Source organism: Acanthisitta chloris, unplaced genomic scaffold (assembly GCF_000695815.1).
Source record: "Acanthisitta chloris isolate BGI_N310 unplaced genomic scaffold, ASM69581v1 scaffold16811, whole genome shotgun sequence".
In the NCBI taxonomy this organism is placed as follows: Eukaryota; Metazoa; Chordata; class Aves; order Passeriformes; family Acanthisittidae; genus Acanthisitta; species Acanthisitta chloris.
The window spans coordinates 12926-29196 of NW_008655672.1; the positions used below are offsets into that span (position 1 = coordinate 12926).

Below are 16271 nucleotides of genomic sequence, written 5' to 3' on the forward strand. Positions count from 1 at the left end.
TCCTTTACGAACGTGAACTCAAAAATAATGACTTTTTATTTTTGTAGACAGGAAACTTTCTTGAACATTAAAGCAGCTCAAAGTGAGCACTGGACAAGGAGCTGACAGCTGTGAAGTTTTCCAGTTCTTTCTCCACAACTTGTTGTAACTAAGGAGATATTTTTTTTTTACCTTACAATTTCTTGTTGCTTTTTGGTAGAAGAGGAGCAAATACCTCTGGTGCTTGGGGTGCTGCATGTTCTAGTCTGGAAGATTACTCTGCTTTTTGAGGTCTTTTACTCCATGAGCTTCCCTTTCCCTTATACCACTCTCTGCTCCCTGCACAACAGGAGGAGAGGTTGTCTATGCTGACCCTGCCATAGGGTTGTGATCTGCAAAGGGGAATTGCTTTGTGTTATCTTTACAATTCTACAAAAAAACTTGGAAAAGTTACTTGGTTACTTCCTGAAGTGTTTTAATGACTGTGTTTCCATGGAGCCCTTGGCTTGGCAGAGCAGGAAAACTCTGTCCAGAGTGGAGAGCAGGAATAGGGAATGGCCATTCAGTGATGGAAACAGCAAGTCCTAACCTCCAGATTTCCCTGGAAGGAGCTTCTTCCCAATCCTTTCCAACCTCTTGGATGGCAGCTGCCCCCACTCCCTGGTCTCTGCTCCCTAATTCTCCAGTTCTTTTGCTGTTTTCCAGATCAAAACTGAAGACCTCAGTGACTCCTTGCAGTCTGCCATCCCCCCTCGCTCAGGGCACCTTGTGCAGGGATCCTCAATGATGCCTGGAAGCCAAATCGCAGGGGTAAGTGACTTGGGATCCAGGAATCTGCAATGGGAATGGGTAGGGGAAGCTCAGGACAAGAGGCTGATTCTGAACCCCTCTCCAAATTCCTTTGGGCAATGGCAAAAGGAGACTGAGGGGATGAGGAGCATGGGGAGAGTGAGGCTGTGTTGATAAGAGCTGATTGAAGCTTCCTCCTCAGCCTTTCTTCTCTGCAGGTGGATTGAAAGGCAAACTGGACATGGGCTTGGATGAGATTTCCTTTGAGGGTTTGCTAAGCAGGCAAACCACACCATGGTCAGGAAATGTCTTGGATTTGAAGTAATTGGAAGCTGAGACAGCACCAAGGGGAAGTGTTAGATATGTTTGCTCTGCTCATCCTCATTCATTCCTGTCTGGTTAATGCTGTTGTTGGAGAAAGGATTCTAGGCTAGATTAACTCTAGATCTGAACCAGTATCCTCAAACTGATTAACACCAGAGCAGGAATTAATTCCTTCAGAGAAGTTTGCTTTTTCTGAGGTAAGACATTTGGAAATCAGCACTGAAGTCTTGTTAAACTCTCCCAGGAATAAGATTCCAGGAGGACACAGAGCTGCTCAGTTATCTCTTATGGGATATTTGCTTACACAATTCAGGGACTCTTCTATTTCCCTGGAGCTTCGAAGCAGTTCCATGGAAAGCAGGTGTAGGTGAGATGGGACAGTGCTGCAATTTGCTGTGAAATTCTAGGGGAGTTTGACTTTCTGAAAACACATTTATCTAGAAGAAACTGAAATCCAAGAGGTTTTGCTGTGACTTCTGTCAACCAGAGCTTGATTGCCTCAAAAATTACCAGGGACTCTTCTATTTCCCTGGAGCTTCGAAGCAGTTCCATGGAAAGCAGGTGTAGGTGAGATGGGACAGTGCTGCAATTTGCTGTGAAATTCTAGGGGAGTTTGACTTTCTGAAAACACATTTATCTAGAAGAAACTGAAATCCAAGAGGTTTTGCTGTGACTTCTGTCAACCAGAGCTTGATTGCCTCAAAAATTACATTATGGAGAGATGAGAGTGGATAGTTTTCCATGTGGATGTTGTGTGTGTGCACAGAATTCCTCTTGTACACCTATATATACTGTGCAGGTACTTACATAGTACTTATTCACTACTCCAAGTACTTCAGACCCTGAAGTACCTCTGGGTCTATAGTTTTCCAGCACACAAATCCCACTGAAGATTGTGAATGGGCTCAGGGAGAGAAGTCACTGTGTGAAGAGCAAATTTCTCTGAGTTTTATTGCTTCTTTTGCTTTTTTTTTTTTTTTTATTTTCCCATAGGATATGAGCTCTCTGCACACCCTGCAGCAGCTTGTGTTGCTTCCTGGGCACATGCAGTCAGTTCCCCAGTTCCTTCTGTCTCAATCCCAGGCAGGACAACAAGGTAAGAGCAATAAGAGCTGAAATAGTCCAGGAGAAAACCTTCCCTGATCATGACTTTGAATCTGTTGGGTTTTCCCAGTCTGTTCCTTGCTGTGACACTTGATGTTTCCCCTTCTCCTGCTGTTCCCACGCTGGGGATGATCCCAGATGCATAGGGAAAGGTCCAAATCTGGAGATGCTCCTGGTACCTGTGCCTTGTGCGCTCCAAGAGTGCCACCTTGGGGCCAGGCTGGGCAGGGAGGTAGGATCCCACCTGGAATTCTGGCCAGGGACTGTTTCCTAGCAGAACAGCAAGGAGCTGCTTCCTTAGGGAGCAGTCCCAGACTCATGGGACTTGGAGCGATTTTAGTCATCATGAAGAGCTCCCACTGTTCATTTCTTCCAGAAAACTGCTCAGAAGTTGAGTTGATCTCTGGATACATTAGAGGGAGAGTAAATCTTGGGAAGGAGCTGAGAGACAGTGCTGGTAGTGGAACAAACAGGGCTAACCTAGCCAGGAGCAACACAGGGATGAGACTGAGAGGTTTGGAGTTGGGGCAGGAGAGGACAGGAGGTCTCACTGCTGCTGAAACACAGTGAGTGTGCCCAGGGAGGTGGTGGATTCACCATCCCTGGAGGTTTTCAAGCTGAGACTGGATGTGGCACTTAGTGCCATGGTCTAGTAACCACAGGAGGGTTGGACTTGATGATCTCGGAGGTCTTTTCCAACCTGGTTGATTCTATGATGCTATGATTCTATAACTCAGTGCTAGATAAAGTCTCTGTGTTCCTATCTTTCCCTCCCATATTTTTTATGCCATTTCTCCACTAACAGATGTAGCTGTGCCATGGAGAAAGTTTTTTGCTGCTTGTGAACAGACAGACATAGGCTTTGATCTATAAACCTGACAGACTTGAGTCCTTTGCACTCTTGGTTTGTTCCAGCTCAGAACTCCCTCTGCATGAACCAAAATTCAGAGTTAAAACCTTAATCTCTGCAGTTTGAACCCACTGGCACAAACACTCCAAACAAACCTGTGCGTGGGCAACTGGGAAACTTATTTATTGACAGTACCTAAACTCTCTGCCAAATGATGCTGAGTGATGCACAAAGGAACCTATTTGATGGATATTTACCAACAATCTGGAATTTAGTTAGTTTGAAATAGGGTCAGGACCATCTATTGCTTTTTTTATGCATGCAGAACAAACAGATTGTGCTGCAAAGCAGAACTTGCTGCCTTTGATAGATTAGAGTTTTTTCTCTTCACTTACTTCCTTTGGCAGCTCTAACCACCTCCAGTCAGGTATTTGTTTGGCCCTTTAGTTACAGGCTGGATCAGGACTGGATATTGTGGCCAGGAGCTGGAGTTTGGTGCAGGAACAAATTGATTTGCATAGCTGATTGCCAGGTGTTAATGATCCTTTGCCATGTGCATGCACTGGGGAGGGAAAGGGAAGGCACAGGTTGGCTCTGTGGAATGAGTTGTTTGGGACTATAAAGGTGGAATGTTCTTTCCAAGAGATGCACAGAATATTCCTGAAGTTATCCCTGAAGTTATCATGGGAAACCCTTCAGTGTTCCCTCAGTTTTACTGGGTACAGCAGTCCATGGATTCCATGGCCAAAGGGACTTGGTGTAGGCTTAACCTTTCCAAGAGGATCTGCATTTTCTCCTAGGTTTTGTGTTTTAAAGCAGTTTTTAAGCCAGATAAATCCCCAGGTGTGACCCCTCATGCCCTGACATGATCACTGTGCAGCACTGATGCTGTCACACCTGAATCAAAGGTGCCATGAAGGTGGGAATGAGCAGCCAGGGAGATGCTGGGAATTCTCTCAGCCCAAACATCTTCATCTCCTGGAAAACACAGCCTCAATCTCAGCTGTCAGACCTGTGGTTCCTGAATCCAGCCCACGATTTTCATTTGAGCTCCAGCTTAGCTTTCACCAAGGTGTTCAATCATGAGTCTAAAGACTCCAAATGACAGAGCATCTGCCATGTCCCTAGGCAAAGCCATTCCAGTGATTAATTACCTGCACTCTTTCAAATGTGCACCTCATTACCAGCCTGGATTTGAAAGGCCAAGTTGTTGCAGCATTAAGGAAGGTTTATTGGAACCCCAGGATAAATAAAGACATGGGATAGTGAACATGAGATGGTAAATAGATACATGGGATAGTGAGCATCAGATTCTAAGGAAATACATGGGATAGTGAGCACCTGATCCTAAAGAAACACATGGGATAGTGAGCACCAGATCTAATTTAAAGTAGAAAAGACAGAAAAACAGCAAGGGAAGTGATTGATTCTGGAGCTTATCTGTTTTCCTTCTTTATTTAGGCACAAATCCCTAAATGTCTATAGATTTCCCTCCAATTGTCTGTTATAATCACTGGAATTTATTGACTGTTATAAATCCTCACTAAATCTACAAGTTTCACTCATATGGGCTTGATCCTAACTGAATTTCTTGGGAGCTACCACTCCTTTGGGCACTACTTAGCCCTAGAATCATAATCTTGTAGGACATTCCCTGTAAGAGATATAGGCTTGGACTTGGCAGTTTGTCAACAAACCAATTACTTAGTCTCCATAAATACCAGTTCTTGTTAGCTTGATAGATTTCCCTTCTGTCTTCCTTTCATCAGTTGGTGTCGGTTTGGATATTCTGAAAGCAGTTCAATGGATTTGAAAGACTGGAAGGCAGAAAAGGAAAGGTTAGATGGCTTCAAAGTGACACTTGGCATTGGAATGTGTCCTAGAAAGCAGAGTGGGAGGGCTCAGGAGATGAACTGCAGGACCAGTGGCTGAAAGTTGAGGCCAGAAAAGCTTATATTGGAAAGCAGATGTACATTTTTCTTACAGCTCCAATGATTAAGCACTGGGAGAGATCATCACCACGAGGGATGGAGGGAATTCTCTGCTGTTTGGCACCTAAAAGCAGAGTTAGATGTCTATCCAATGTCTGTGCCTGGTTGAGCCTTAGGTTAATGAGCCACACACAGGGATCAGATGAGATATTTTACTTCTATCATTACTGTGATAGTCCCTTCCAGGCTAAAAAGCCACAAGAAGAATCTTTTCTGCCTCATAATCCAACTCAGAGCCACAAGTGTTTGTAGGGCTGAAATTCATGTCTTTTCAGCAAGAACCAACTAAGCAATGGAACTTCCAGTTCAGAGCTCCAGGAGCCTTTTTTTTTAGGCTGTTCAGGCTCTGGGATATTGCCCAGGGAGGTGGTGGAGTCACCAGCCCTGGAGGTGTTTAAGAGACATCTGGTCCTGGTGCTGGAGGATGTGGTTTAGGGGTTACAGCAGTGACAGGTTAATGGTTGGGCTTAATATTAGAGATCTCCTCCAGCCTTGATGGTTCTATGCTTTCCTGGGCAGGGATGCTCAGCTGATGTGGAGCTGCTCTGATCAGATATGTCTCTTTTTCTCTCCTCAGCTTTGCAGCCAAACCTCCTCTCCTTCCCTCAGCAACAGGGCAGCCTTCTCCTCTCCCAGCCAGGACCCAGCTTGGCATCACAGGTAACTCACCTCCACCCAGTGCCACCTGTAAAACACAGTGCTGCTTCAGGCAGGGCAACTAGCACAGAAAATGTTGGTTTTTACTATTATTATGACTCTGAGCATCTGTTTTGTGGTGTTGGCACAGGCTGTGGGCCGCTCTGGGCTCCCTGGCTCCTCAGTTGAACCCCACCTGGATGTACCCCAACACTTGCAAGTGGCAAAGCACCTAACTCCATCAGGAGCATCGGAGGAGCCCAGTGACCTGGAGGAGCTGGAGAAGTTTGCTAAGACATTCAAACAAAGGAGAATCAAGTTAGGGTTCACACAGGTGAGTGGCCTGGTGGATGGGAGGGTGGGCAGGTTGGGCTGGTGGGTGGAGGAAGGGTTGGAGTAGATATACTTTGGCTTTCTGTGCAGCATCATAGAATGTTAAGGGGTTGGAATGGAACTTAGGGATCATCCAGCCCCAAACCCCTGCCCTGGGCAGGGACACCTCCCACCAGAGCAGGTTGCTCAAGGCTCATCCAACCTGGCTGTGAACATTACCAGGGTTGGGGCATCATCATCCCTGGGCAACCTGTGCCAGTGTCTCTCCACCCTCACAGGAAAAACTTCTGCCTAAGATCTAACCTAAATTTCCTTTTTCAATTTCTCCCCATTCCTCCTCATCCTGTCCCTGCAGTTCCTAACACAGATCCCTCTGCAGCTTCCCTGGAGCCCCTTAAGCTCCTGGAAGGTGCTCTGAGGTCTCCACTTAACCTTCTCTTCTCCAGGCTGAACAGCCCCAACTCCCTCAGCCTGTCCTTATAGGGAAAGTGCTCCAGCCCTCCTAATGCTTCATTACCATGACCTCATTATCTGCTCCTTCTCCAACATACAGGGGTGTGGGAAAAGCAGTCACTTTGTCAGGAAGGCAAGTCATGGAAACAAGGCTGGAGCTCCTCTGGGAGCAGCCTGAGGGGTGATGTGACAGCAGGAAGCTGAGCTCAGGCTGTGGTTTGGCTCTTCCCTGCAGGGTGACGTTGGTCTGGCCATGGGGAAGCTCTATGGCAATGATTTCAGCCAGACAACCATTTCCCGCTTCGAGGCTCTCAACCTCAGCTTTAAGAACATGTGCAAGCTCAAACCCTTGCTGGAGAAGTGGCTGAGTGATGCAGGTAGGTGAGATTCCATACACAAATGCCACTGGTCTTTGGGCAGGATTAGAGGATCTATGCAGGAACCTCCAAACCATCCAGTCAGTGTAAACTGGAAAGGATGACCCAAGGGGTTTAGTCAACACCTTTAACTGTGTGAGATTAAAGCATTGGAAGATGTGTGATCCCCATCAAAGCAGGCTGGGAAAAGGAAAAACAGTGTGTGGATTAAAACTTGAGCCCTCCTATTTCTTCCCTGATTTGGGCAAGCTCAGTGATGGGTTTGGAACCATTTGAATCATCATCAGATGAAGGATCCACAGTGTAGGAACATTTTAGCTGTTTTAGGAGGTGCCTTAGTTCATAGAAAGGATCTAGGAATGAAAATCACCTTCTTGAATGTCTCTTTTCTCTCCCTCTGTCCTCAGAATCTGCTCCTTTGGATTCTTCCATGAGCACTCCCAACTCCTACCCCTCAGTGAACGAGATGTTTGGGCGGAAAAGGAAGAAGAGAACCAGCATCGAGACCAACATTCGCTCCACGCTGGAGAAGAGATTTCAAGATGTGAGGGCAAAATCTTTGTCTTAATAAGGAGTTAGAAAAAAGCTTCTGCTAAGGCTCTTAAGGAGAACAAAAGAGAGACATTGTCAGGTCATTTTAGCACCTCATTTTCAGCTGGTGAGAGGAATCCTTTGTAATGGGAACAGTCTTGGCATCTCTCTGCCAGCTTATTTTTGACCCTCGAGTCTCCAACTGAGCTCAAAGCCCACAGAGCTAAATGCTGTCAAATGTACCAGCAAATAAATGAGTCAGAAGGCAGAGTTTTATTTCCTTTTAGAAATGAGAGCTGGAGGAAGCACTGAGATGGTGCAGACAACACTCAGAGCTTGTGTGTTCCCTGTGCAGTGTAGGAGCACCAGGATTAGGTGTTCCCAGCAGTGATTTGGGGGCTAAGATCAGTGTGTGATGCTTCATGCAACAACAGGGACTGTGACTCATCCCTTGCTGATTCTACAAGACCTGATGTCGAATCAGAGGCACTTTCTGGTTCACAGAACACGAGACCTGATGTCCAATCAGAGGCACTTTCTGGTTCACAGAACATAATCACTCACCCAAATATTTACCCTTTGTCTTAGAAGGGAAATTTTCTCTCCTCCCCAGATAAGAGCCAACCTCACCCTCATCCTTCCAGCACACACTGATGCTCGAAGGTGCAGATCTTTGTGCTTTCTTTAACCTCCTGCCTTTCTCAGCAGAACCCCAAGCCCAGTTCAGAGGAGATATCCTTGATAGCAGAGCAGCTTTCCATGGAAAAGGAGGTGGTTCGGGTCTGGTTCTGCAACCGGCGGCAGAAGGAAAAGAGGATCAGCTGCCCCGTGCCATCCTCCATCAAATCACCCATCTACAACTCCAGACTGGTGAGACACTTGGTGTTATGGAGCTCTATGTGCCCTCCCAGATGGGAAGGGAGAAGGGTGTGGGATGCAGAAGGGTTTGGTGGACAGGGAAGTGGGACAGGACATGTCCTTGTACACACACCTTGATTCCACCGCCCAGTGGGGACTAACACCTGCACCAGGGTTAGCCATGGATTGGGCATGTCCTCAACATCCCAGCTAGAATGGACTTCTGCCTAAGATCTAACCTAAATTTCCCTCCTTCTGTTTGAATCTGTTACCCCTTGTCCTGTCACTGCAGTTGGCATTAGCTGTGCCCAAGTCCAGAGGGAGCTGAGAAGTTGCAGACTGAGAACATCCAGTCTGAAGCATCCCAGAAAATTTGGCTTGATTTTGATCATTTCAGACTTTTCCATGGCTGATCCATACATGTAGGTGTATGCAGAGTGTGAGACACATGTGGTGCTCATTCTGGTTTCTTTTCCTAGCCCTGGATTTGAGAATGGTGCTGCTACACCAGAGTATGGCTAGAAACACCCCTGGGAATCCCAGATGTGGCTGCTGTGTGTGCCTGGGAGCCAGCACACACTGAAGGGAATGTGAGAGGAGTGTTCACTCACAGTGCCAAATACTAACTGTTTGCTTCTGCTTCTCCTCAGGTCTCTACCTCAGGGTCCTTGGGGCCCCTCTCCGTGAATCCAGTGCATAGCACCATGCCTGGGACTGGTAAGCCTTGAGAAACCTCCCTCACACCTTCTCCTTTCCTTCTTTCCTTCCTTCCATCCTTGAGAAACCTCCCTCACACCTTCTCCCTTCCTTCTTTCCCTCCTTCCATCCTTGAGAAACCTTCCTTACCCTATCCATTTGCCTTCACCTTCTTCCCTTTTCTTTTCCCTTTCTCTCTCCTGCTCTCTGACTCTTTGGTTTCTGGGTCACATTGCAGGTTAGATTTCATACACCCCTTGGGTTTGGCCAGGGAAAGTGTCCCCACATGGGATAGGAACAGCTGAGTCTTTCTCTTGGTTGGGATAAGACATGGAAAACTTCCTGGGCATATCACACCCAGGATCCTAGTGGGGTATTTAGATTTGGGGGCCAGGCACAGCTAGGAGCTAAGCAAAGGCAGTGCCTGGGGGTATGTCACAGTGTCACATCTCCTGTGAGAAGTGAGATTCACAGGGAGAAATCCTGGGAATCTCTCACTTTTCCCAGGCTGGGGCACAGCTCCTGCCTTGCTGCAGTGAATGAGAGGAGCATCAGGATGGGTGCAAGATCTAGTGTGGGAATATTTGGGCTCAGGCTGTGCTCAGCAGGCAGAGGAGATACCAGTCTTATTGTGCTTTCTCACACACAGTAACATCATCGTGTTCCCCAGGGAACTCCAGCAGGCCCTCGTCCCCTGGCAGTGCACTCCATGCCAGCAGCCCCGGCACAGCCCAGAGCAACTCCAAAGCTGCCATGAACTCTTCTGGTTTCAACTCTTCAGGGTAAGGCAGAGAGAGAGAGGACCCACAGCTTCACCCCTTGGCAAGGGCATTGGGGGCTGGGGAGGAAAACACCTTGGGGAGACTCCAGGAGTCTGGAGCTACGTGGTGGAATATTCTTCTGGGAAGCTTCTTGGCAGCCACAGTATAGGAGAGATATAAAGCTCTTAGAGAGTGTTCAAAGGAGGCTACAAAGATGGTGAAGGGTCTAGGAGGGGCTCTGTAAGGAGCAGCTGATGTTATTTGGTTTGTGCAGCCTGGAGACCTCATGGAAATCTGCAGCTTCCTCAGGGGCAGCACTGACCTCTTCTCTCTAACAACCAGAACCTGAAGGAATGGCCTGAAGCTGTGTCAGGGGAGGGTTAGGTTGGATATTAGGACAAAGTTCTTCCTCCAGAGGTGTTTGGGCACTGAACAGCTCCCCAGGGCAGTGGGCACAGCCCCAAGGCTGACAGAGCTCCAGGAGTGTTTGGACAACTCTCTCAGGCACAGGGTGGAGTGTTGGGGTGTCTGTGCAGGGCCAAAAATTGGACTTTGATCCTTGTGGGTCCCTTCCCACTCAGGATAGTTTATGATTGTTGGGATGTGGCTGTTTTTCTGTTTGAAAAGAACTAGCAAATCAAGTTTTGCCTGGAAAAACTGCTAGTTAAAAAAAAAAAGGGGGGAAAAATACCCCCAAACTGAACAGAAACTTCAGCCATGAGAGCTGTCCTAACCTAACTCCTTGTGGAGGAAGGAGAGGAAGGGCTTATTTTGCTGTTCCTGCTTTGAATCATCTCCTCCACAGCCAATTTTCTCTCCTGCAGTGCCACCCAGAGAGCTCTGCTGTGACTAACTCTTCCACAGTGGCAGATGAAACAAGAACAGGGAATTCATTTTTTTCCCCTCTGCCTTTAGATGCTGCAAAATCATTAAGCCAAACAGGTGGGCTCAGAGCCCTCCTGGGTATTTCACTGAAGATGCCTCTGCCACAGTTTGGGCTGCTCAGGGCTCTCTGCACTTGTAGTTTTGTGGCAGCACATCAAGGATGATGTTAGGAAGGTGACAGAGCAGAGAGTTTTACCAATAGCTGCTGAGCTTTGAGTCATGGAGCATCCTGGGCCATGAGTCAAAGCTGCTTTTGCATGGAGCAGCTCCAGGTAGCATGTGAAGGCATGAAGATGTTGCTTAGGAAGTCAGAGTGAGCTCCCCATAGGAGCAAAGGAGCATTTGCTGGCTGCCAAATGAAGTAAGGTTGAAGGGAATGAGGTTTATTTCAAGGAGAAACTGTTCCCAACACAGCAATTGTAGCTTTTGTTCCCTTCTGTTACCACCAGATCTTGGTACCGATGGAACCAACCCACCTACCTCCACTGAGATGACTCCTCCAGCACGTGGACAAGGAGCTCTGACTCCAAGCTATGGACCAACTCCTCTAGGAACAATGCTTGGGGCAACACCTGACCTTCCCGTGCCTTCCAACCGCTGCCAAACGAAGGTCTTGTTTAAGGGAACCCAAAGCAGTGGAACTCTCCAGGGACTCAAACCACAGCTGCCCTTGCCCAAGGATTCCCAAGGCCACCAGTGCCACCAGAACTCCTGGTCCATGTGGTCACCACGAGCCCTTTGCTTAGCACTACTCGCATGACACTCTGCCCTCTGCTTGCAAAGCTCTGCGTCCTGCTCTGGTCCTGCAGGATCTCCATGGCAGGAATCTCCTCTCTCCTCTGGTTCCAGAGCTCCCCACAGCTCTCTCTGCTGTTACTGTCACGCACACACACACACTGTCACCCCAAACTGAGCCGAGGTTACCCAGTTCATTTCATCACAGACCTGTGTCCACATGTCAGCCTTGGTTTGGCCTTCCAAGGTCAACAGCACTGCTTGATCCACCTCCAAACTTGCTTTGCTTGGAGCCTTTCTGCTCATTTCTAAAGGTGCTTTTTTGTTTTCCCCCCATCATCTTCCTTCCTTTTTTTGTTTTTTTTTTTTTTTTTTTTTTTTGGTTTTGTTTTATTAAGTATTTTAGAACCTTCTTATTTTTTTTCCTTTGAAAAAAATAATTGTCTTTTGCAAACTTTGTGTCCAGGTCTTGTTATTGTTCCTAGTTAGCCTCACAGGAGGTTTGAAACCTCAGGTGAGAGCTGGTGATCCATGAACATAGAAGCAGTTAGTGTGGATTTGGTGAGACAAGGATTAGTCTTGACTTTCCTATTTTTAGGATGAAGATCAACCTTCTTTGACTCATTCTTTGGGTTTTATCTGGTACTAAACAAACACCTCTCTGGGGTTGAGGTGTGTTTGAGTCCTGGTCTACGTGGATTTGAGTTTTGGTCTAGGTGGATTTGAGTTTTGGTCTAGGTGGGTTTGAGTTTTGGTCTAGTTGGGTTTGAGTCCTGATCTAGTTGGGTTTGAGTCCTGATCTAAGTGTGCTTGGGTTGAGTTCTGGTCTAGATGTACTTGACTTCTGGTCCTTTCCTGAGCTGTCAGGGTTGGAGTTTTATCTGTTCTCTGCTTTCCTGTCATTGGGAGGACACAAATTGTTCAGGTTTGAACCTTCAGTTTGATGTGTGCAAAGTTGTTTTGGAGTTTCCTGAGATGCCAAAGTGTAGGAAAGGTCAAATTTCAGATCACCAGGGAAGTTGTGGTTACTTTACAACTCTCCATTTGGAAAGAGTTTGGTTAGAGGAGACTTGAGCTCTACAAATCCCTGGCCAAGTTGACTGTGGGGACAAAAAAATTAATCCAGCAAAACTAGAGTTAATGAGGATCTGAGTCACAGGTTGTAAATAGACATTTCTGAGGAGTCATTTTTTTGTCATTGCTTTTTTTTTTATTTTTTTATTATTAAGTAAAAATCACTTTTTACTTCTGGGGGAAAAAAACCCATTTGATCTCTTCTTTCTTACCCTACTCATCCAGTCCTGTGTGATGACTTAAGGAGTCTCTGGACCTTCAGCTGCTTTCACACCAAGTATTGAACCTTTCATGCACAGTCTATGTACAAATTTGTTGCTCTGAGTGAGGTTTTGTTGTAGAAAAGACACTGATGACAATGAGGACTGGAAAAGAAAGGTAACATTTCTTGGAAAATGGAACTTAAGACAAATATTTCTTTTTTTTTTTTTAACACTAAAGTTTTTTTGACAATGTTCTGACACCAAAAAAAAAGGGAGAAATTGTATTTCTGTTTTCTGGATTTACTACTCATTTACCTCTGGCTGAAAACGTTTTCCTCATCTCTGGTTTTTCAGTGGAAACATTAAAATGAAACGAATTTTTTTTTTCAAAAAAAAATCCCTTGTGATTTAAAAGAATAAAACATTTTATGCTGGGAAAGCAGATGATTGAAACACTTGGAAAAGGCTCCCAGAGGTTTGTGAGCCTCTTGGTCCAAAGAGACCAACAATAAAGGTGTGAAAACAGCAACTTGCAATAATAAATTTCCAAATTACTGTACAAATATACACAGGGAAAACTGGGAAGGACAAAGGTTTCTTATAGCATAGAGAAGGTACATTGAGAGCCAAATGTGGCTCTTAAGTGACAAGGGTTAAATCTGAAATTCCTTTCAGGAATTTGCTCCCACAAAAGCATAAATTTGATGCTATTCCTTCTGCAAACTTGGAAGGAAATTCCCAGTGCATTCAAAGCTGAGTAACGGTGTCTGCACATTAGTGTTGCAGCTGAGCTCAAAGCCAAACTGTGCCAGGTGTTGTGCAAACACACCCTGAGAGCTGAGCTCCACCACAAGTTTACAAACACGCTGGCAAATCTCTGGGATTTATGGATAAACTGAGCCTGAGTGGGAAAACAAACAGCAGCAGCTTGTTTGTTGTACCAAAAGCTCCAGTTGGAATGGAAAGAGTTTCTTTCCCCTGTCATCTAGGAACACTTCCAGTCTCATAGGAGCATCTAAAGGATTAAAAATAAACAGAGCAGGAAATTCCAGCTTTCCAAGGCTCAGAGTCACCTCCCACAGCCATAGATAAACAATGCAGGGAGCAATTGCTCACAGGGAAATGTGTGTTAAGAACTCAGGGAACCTCCTGGACAATAATTCTGTCATAGCTTCAAAGAAATCCATCCAGAAAAATCCCTAACCTGCACCTGTGTGTGGCTAAAGGGAGGAGGATTTCCCTCTCCTGTCTCCAGCTGGGATGGCACAAATCCCATGGGATGCTGAGGTGAAGCAAAACATCTGCATCAAGCAGCTCTTGTGCCTGAGCAGTCTCCAAGCTCTGTGTTTCCTCTTCTCCTGAGGAGAAAAGCTCTTCCACCAGTAGGACTTGAGCATCAGTGATGAGAACCTGAGGAGTGAGTGAAGATCCAGTGCCTAAAACCACCTCTATGGGTTCCATCCCCATCACTTATGAGTCCAAGGGGTGAAACCTCATTCCTCTTTGATTTTCTTCTCTGCTCTGGTCACTCCCACACCACATCCCACAGCTCCAAAGCCAAACCAAGGAGATGCTTCTTCACCTTTGGGAGTTATGGTGAGTCTGTGGGTAGATCTTCTCCCGAGTTCCTGCTCTTCTCAGCCAGAGACAACAGAAGTGGCATCCTCAGAAGAGAAAATGGCCAAATATTCCTGACTTCCCTCTCTGCTGACAGACACTGCAGTGCACACAGGACATGAACTCATTCAGGACTGACATCAAAGGTGATTTTCCACTTAGCTGCTGTAACAAATCCAGAGCTCTAAGCCAGTGTGCAGATCAGGCAGGAGGGGAACCTGATAAATCCATGAGTTTTCAGAGTGTCCAAGTTCAAGCAAGACTGGAAAGGGCTGGAAAATTCACAATTTGCAGTTGGTGCTTAATTTATTTCACTGGTCATTCATTTATTTCCTTCTGCTTTCCACCTGTGAGGAGAGTGTAAATTGGAGGGATAGGGGTCAGTTCCTTGCCCTTCCCAGTTCTCCCTGTGGCCTGAAGGTAAACTTTGAGCCTTTCTAAGTGTCCAAATGACCCCACCAAGTGCCCTCAGCATTCCTGATGCTCACAGCTTTGGTAGAGTTAACATAAGTGATCACACTCCAATACTTAAGCTTAAATTCAGGCTCATTTTACAGATATCATCAGAGATTAGTGCCTGAGCTGCAGTGGGACCCAATTTCTCTGTGCCAGGGGTTCCCTGGGCTTGAGTCAGAGCAGGAGCCAAAATGCTAGGAAAGGAGATAAAAATCAGGCAGTAAACTCAAATATAAGAGCAACCTGTAGCCTATGATCCAACTAAAAGGATATTTGAATATATAACACAGAGAAACATCCCTTGGAGTTCAGCACACACAACAAACCTCAGGGACCACTGCTGAGGACTCTCATGCTCTGAGGGGTTATTTTCACTCAGGATAGTTTGGGATCATCTAGTTCTAACTCCCTGGCATGGCCAGGGACATTTCCCACTAGATTCCCAGCACAGAGCTCTGCTTGTAGGGCAGGTTTGGGGTCCAGAACTGAATAAATAGTTCTGAATAAACAACTGAATAAACAGAATTGCCACAGTAGCAACAGAGATCACTGTGAGGGCTTGGAGGAAGCACAGTTCTTTCCTGGTTACTCACTCCTGCTCTGCCCAGCCCTGGTGCTGGGCCCCAGCTCAGCTCCTCACTCACTCATCCTGTTCTGCATGTTCTGTCTCACATCTCCTGTGCTGCCAGCACCACTCCCCAGCTCTGGACCAAACTCACTCACTCCTGCTCAGCCTCCTGCCCCTGCAGCCAGCACAGAACAACACAGAGGTGGTCCCTGCAAGCCCACCCAGCCAGTCTGTGTGTTCAAAACCAGTACAGGTGTTGAAAGAGAACCCCAGGACACTTCAAACCAAAAAGGACACCAGCACCTCCCCTCCCCTCTTGCCTGATGCAGCTTTTTTATGATCATAGAATAGAATCATAGAATCAACTAGGTTGAAGAGACCTCAAAGATCATCAATCCAACCCTACCGTGGTCACTAGACCATGGCACAAAGTGCCACATCCAGTCTCAGCTTGAAAACCTCCAGGGATGGTGAATCCACCACCTCCCTGGGCAGCACATTCCAATGCCTGAGCACTCTCTCTGGAAAAAATCTCTTCCTAATATCCAACCTAGCCCTCCCCTGGCAGAGCTTGAGTCTGTGCCCTCTTGTCCTGCTGCTGGTTGCCTGGGAGAAGAGACCAACCCCCACCTGACTCCAACCTCCTGTCAGGGAGTTGCAGAGGGTGATGAGGTCTCCCCTGAGCCTCCTCTTCTCCAGGCTGAACACCCCCAGCTCCCTCAGCCTCTCTTCGTAGCATCTTCTCCATCAGAGGAAACCGAAGTGAAGTCTGAGCGCCCTAAGGGGACTCCTCCAGCCGGGAGGAGGTACCAAACGCCTGGCAGTGTTTTCTCCGCCCTTCTCCCCGTTCCTCCCGCCCTGCCAGGGCAGCTCAGCTCTCTCCTTGCCCTGGGGATCGCAGCTGCTCCGCCCGGAGCCCTTTGAGCCTCCAGGGTAGGGAAGAGGGAGAGAACGAACGGGGATGCAGCGAGAGCATCCTCCGGGATGCAGGGACACCCCCGGGGCGGGCAGGGCAGGGCAGAGGAGGGCAGAGGAGGGGAGAGGAGGGGAG

At 47.0% G+C, this 16271-nt stretch overlaps 1 protein-coding gene across 1 annotated transcript; it reads left to right on the forward strand.

Moving 5' to 3' along the window:
- Window positions 1-684: 684 nt before the first annotated feature.
- POU2F3 (POU class 2 homeobox 3) lies at window positions 685-11056 on the forward strand (the record flags this gene model as incomplete). Its single annotated transcript, XM_009084018.1, has 10 exons — window positions 685-789; window positions 2086-2188; window positions 5615-5697; window positions 5825-6007; window positions 6695-6836; window positions 7244-7380; window positions 8076-8237; window positions 8876-8942; window positions 9571-9703; window positions 11017-11056. Coding segments are annotated over 10 exons (1155 nt in total), but the record flags the coding sequence as incomplete, so codon positions are not given.
- Window positions 11057-16271: the final 5215 nt, after the last annotated feature.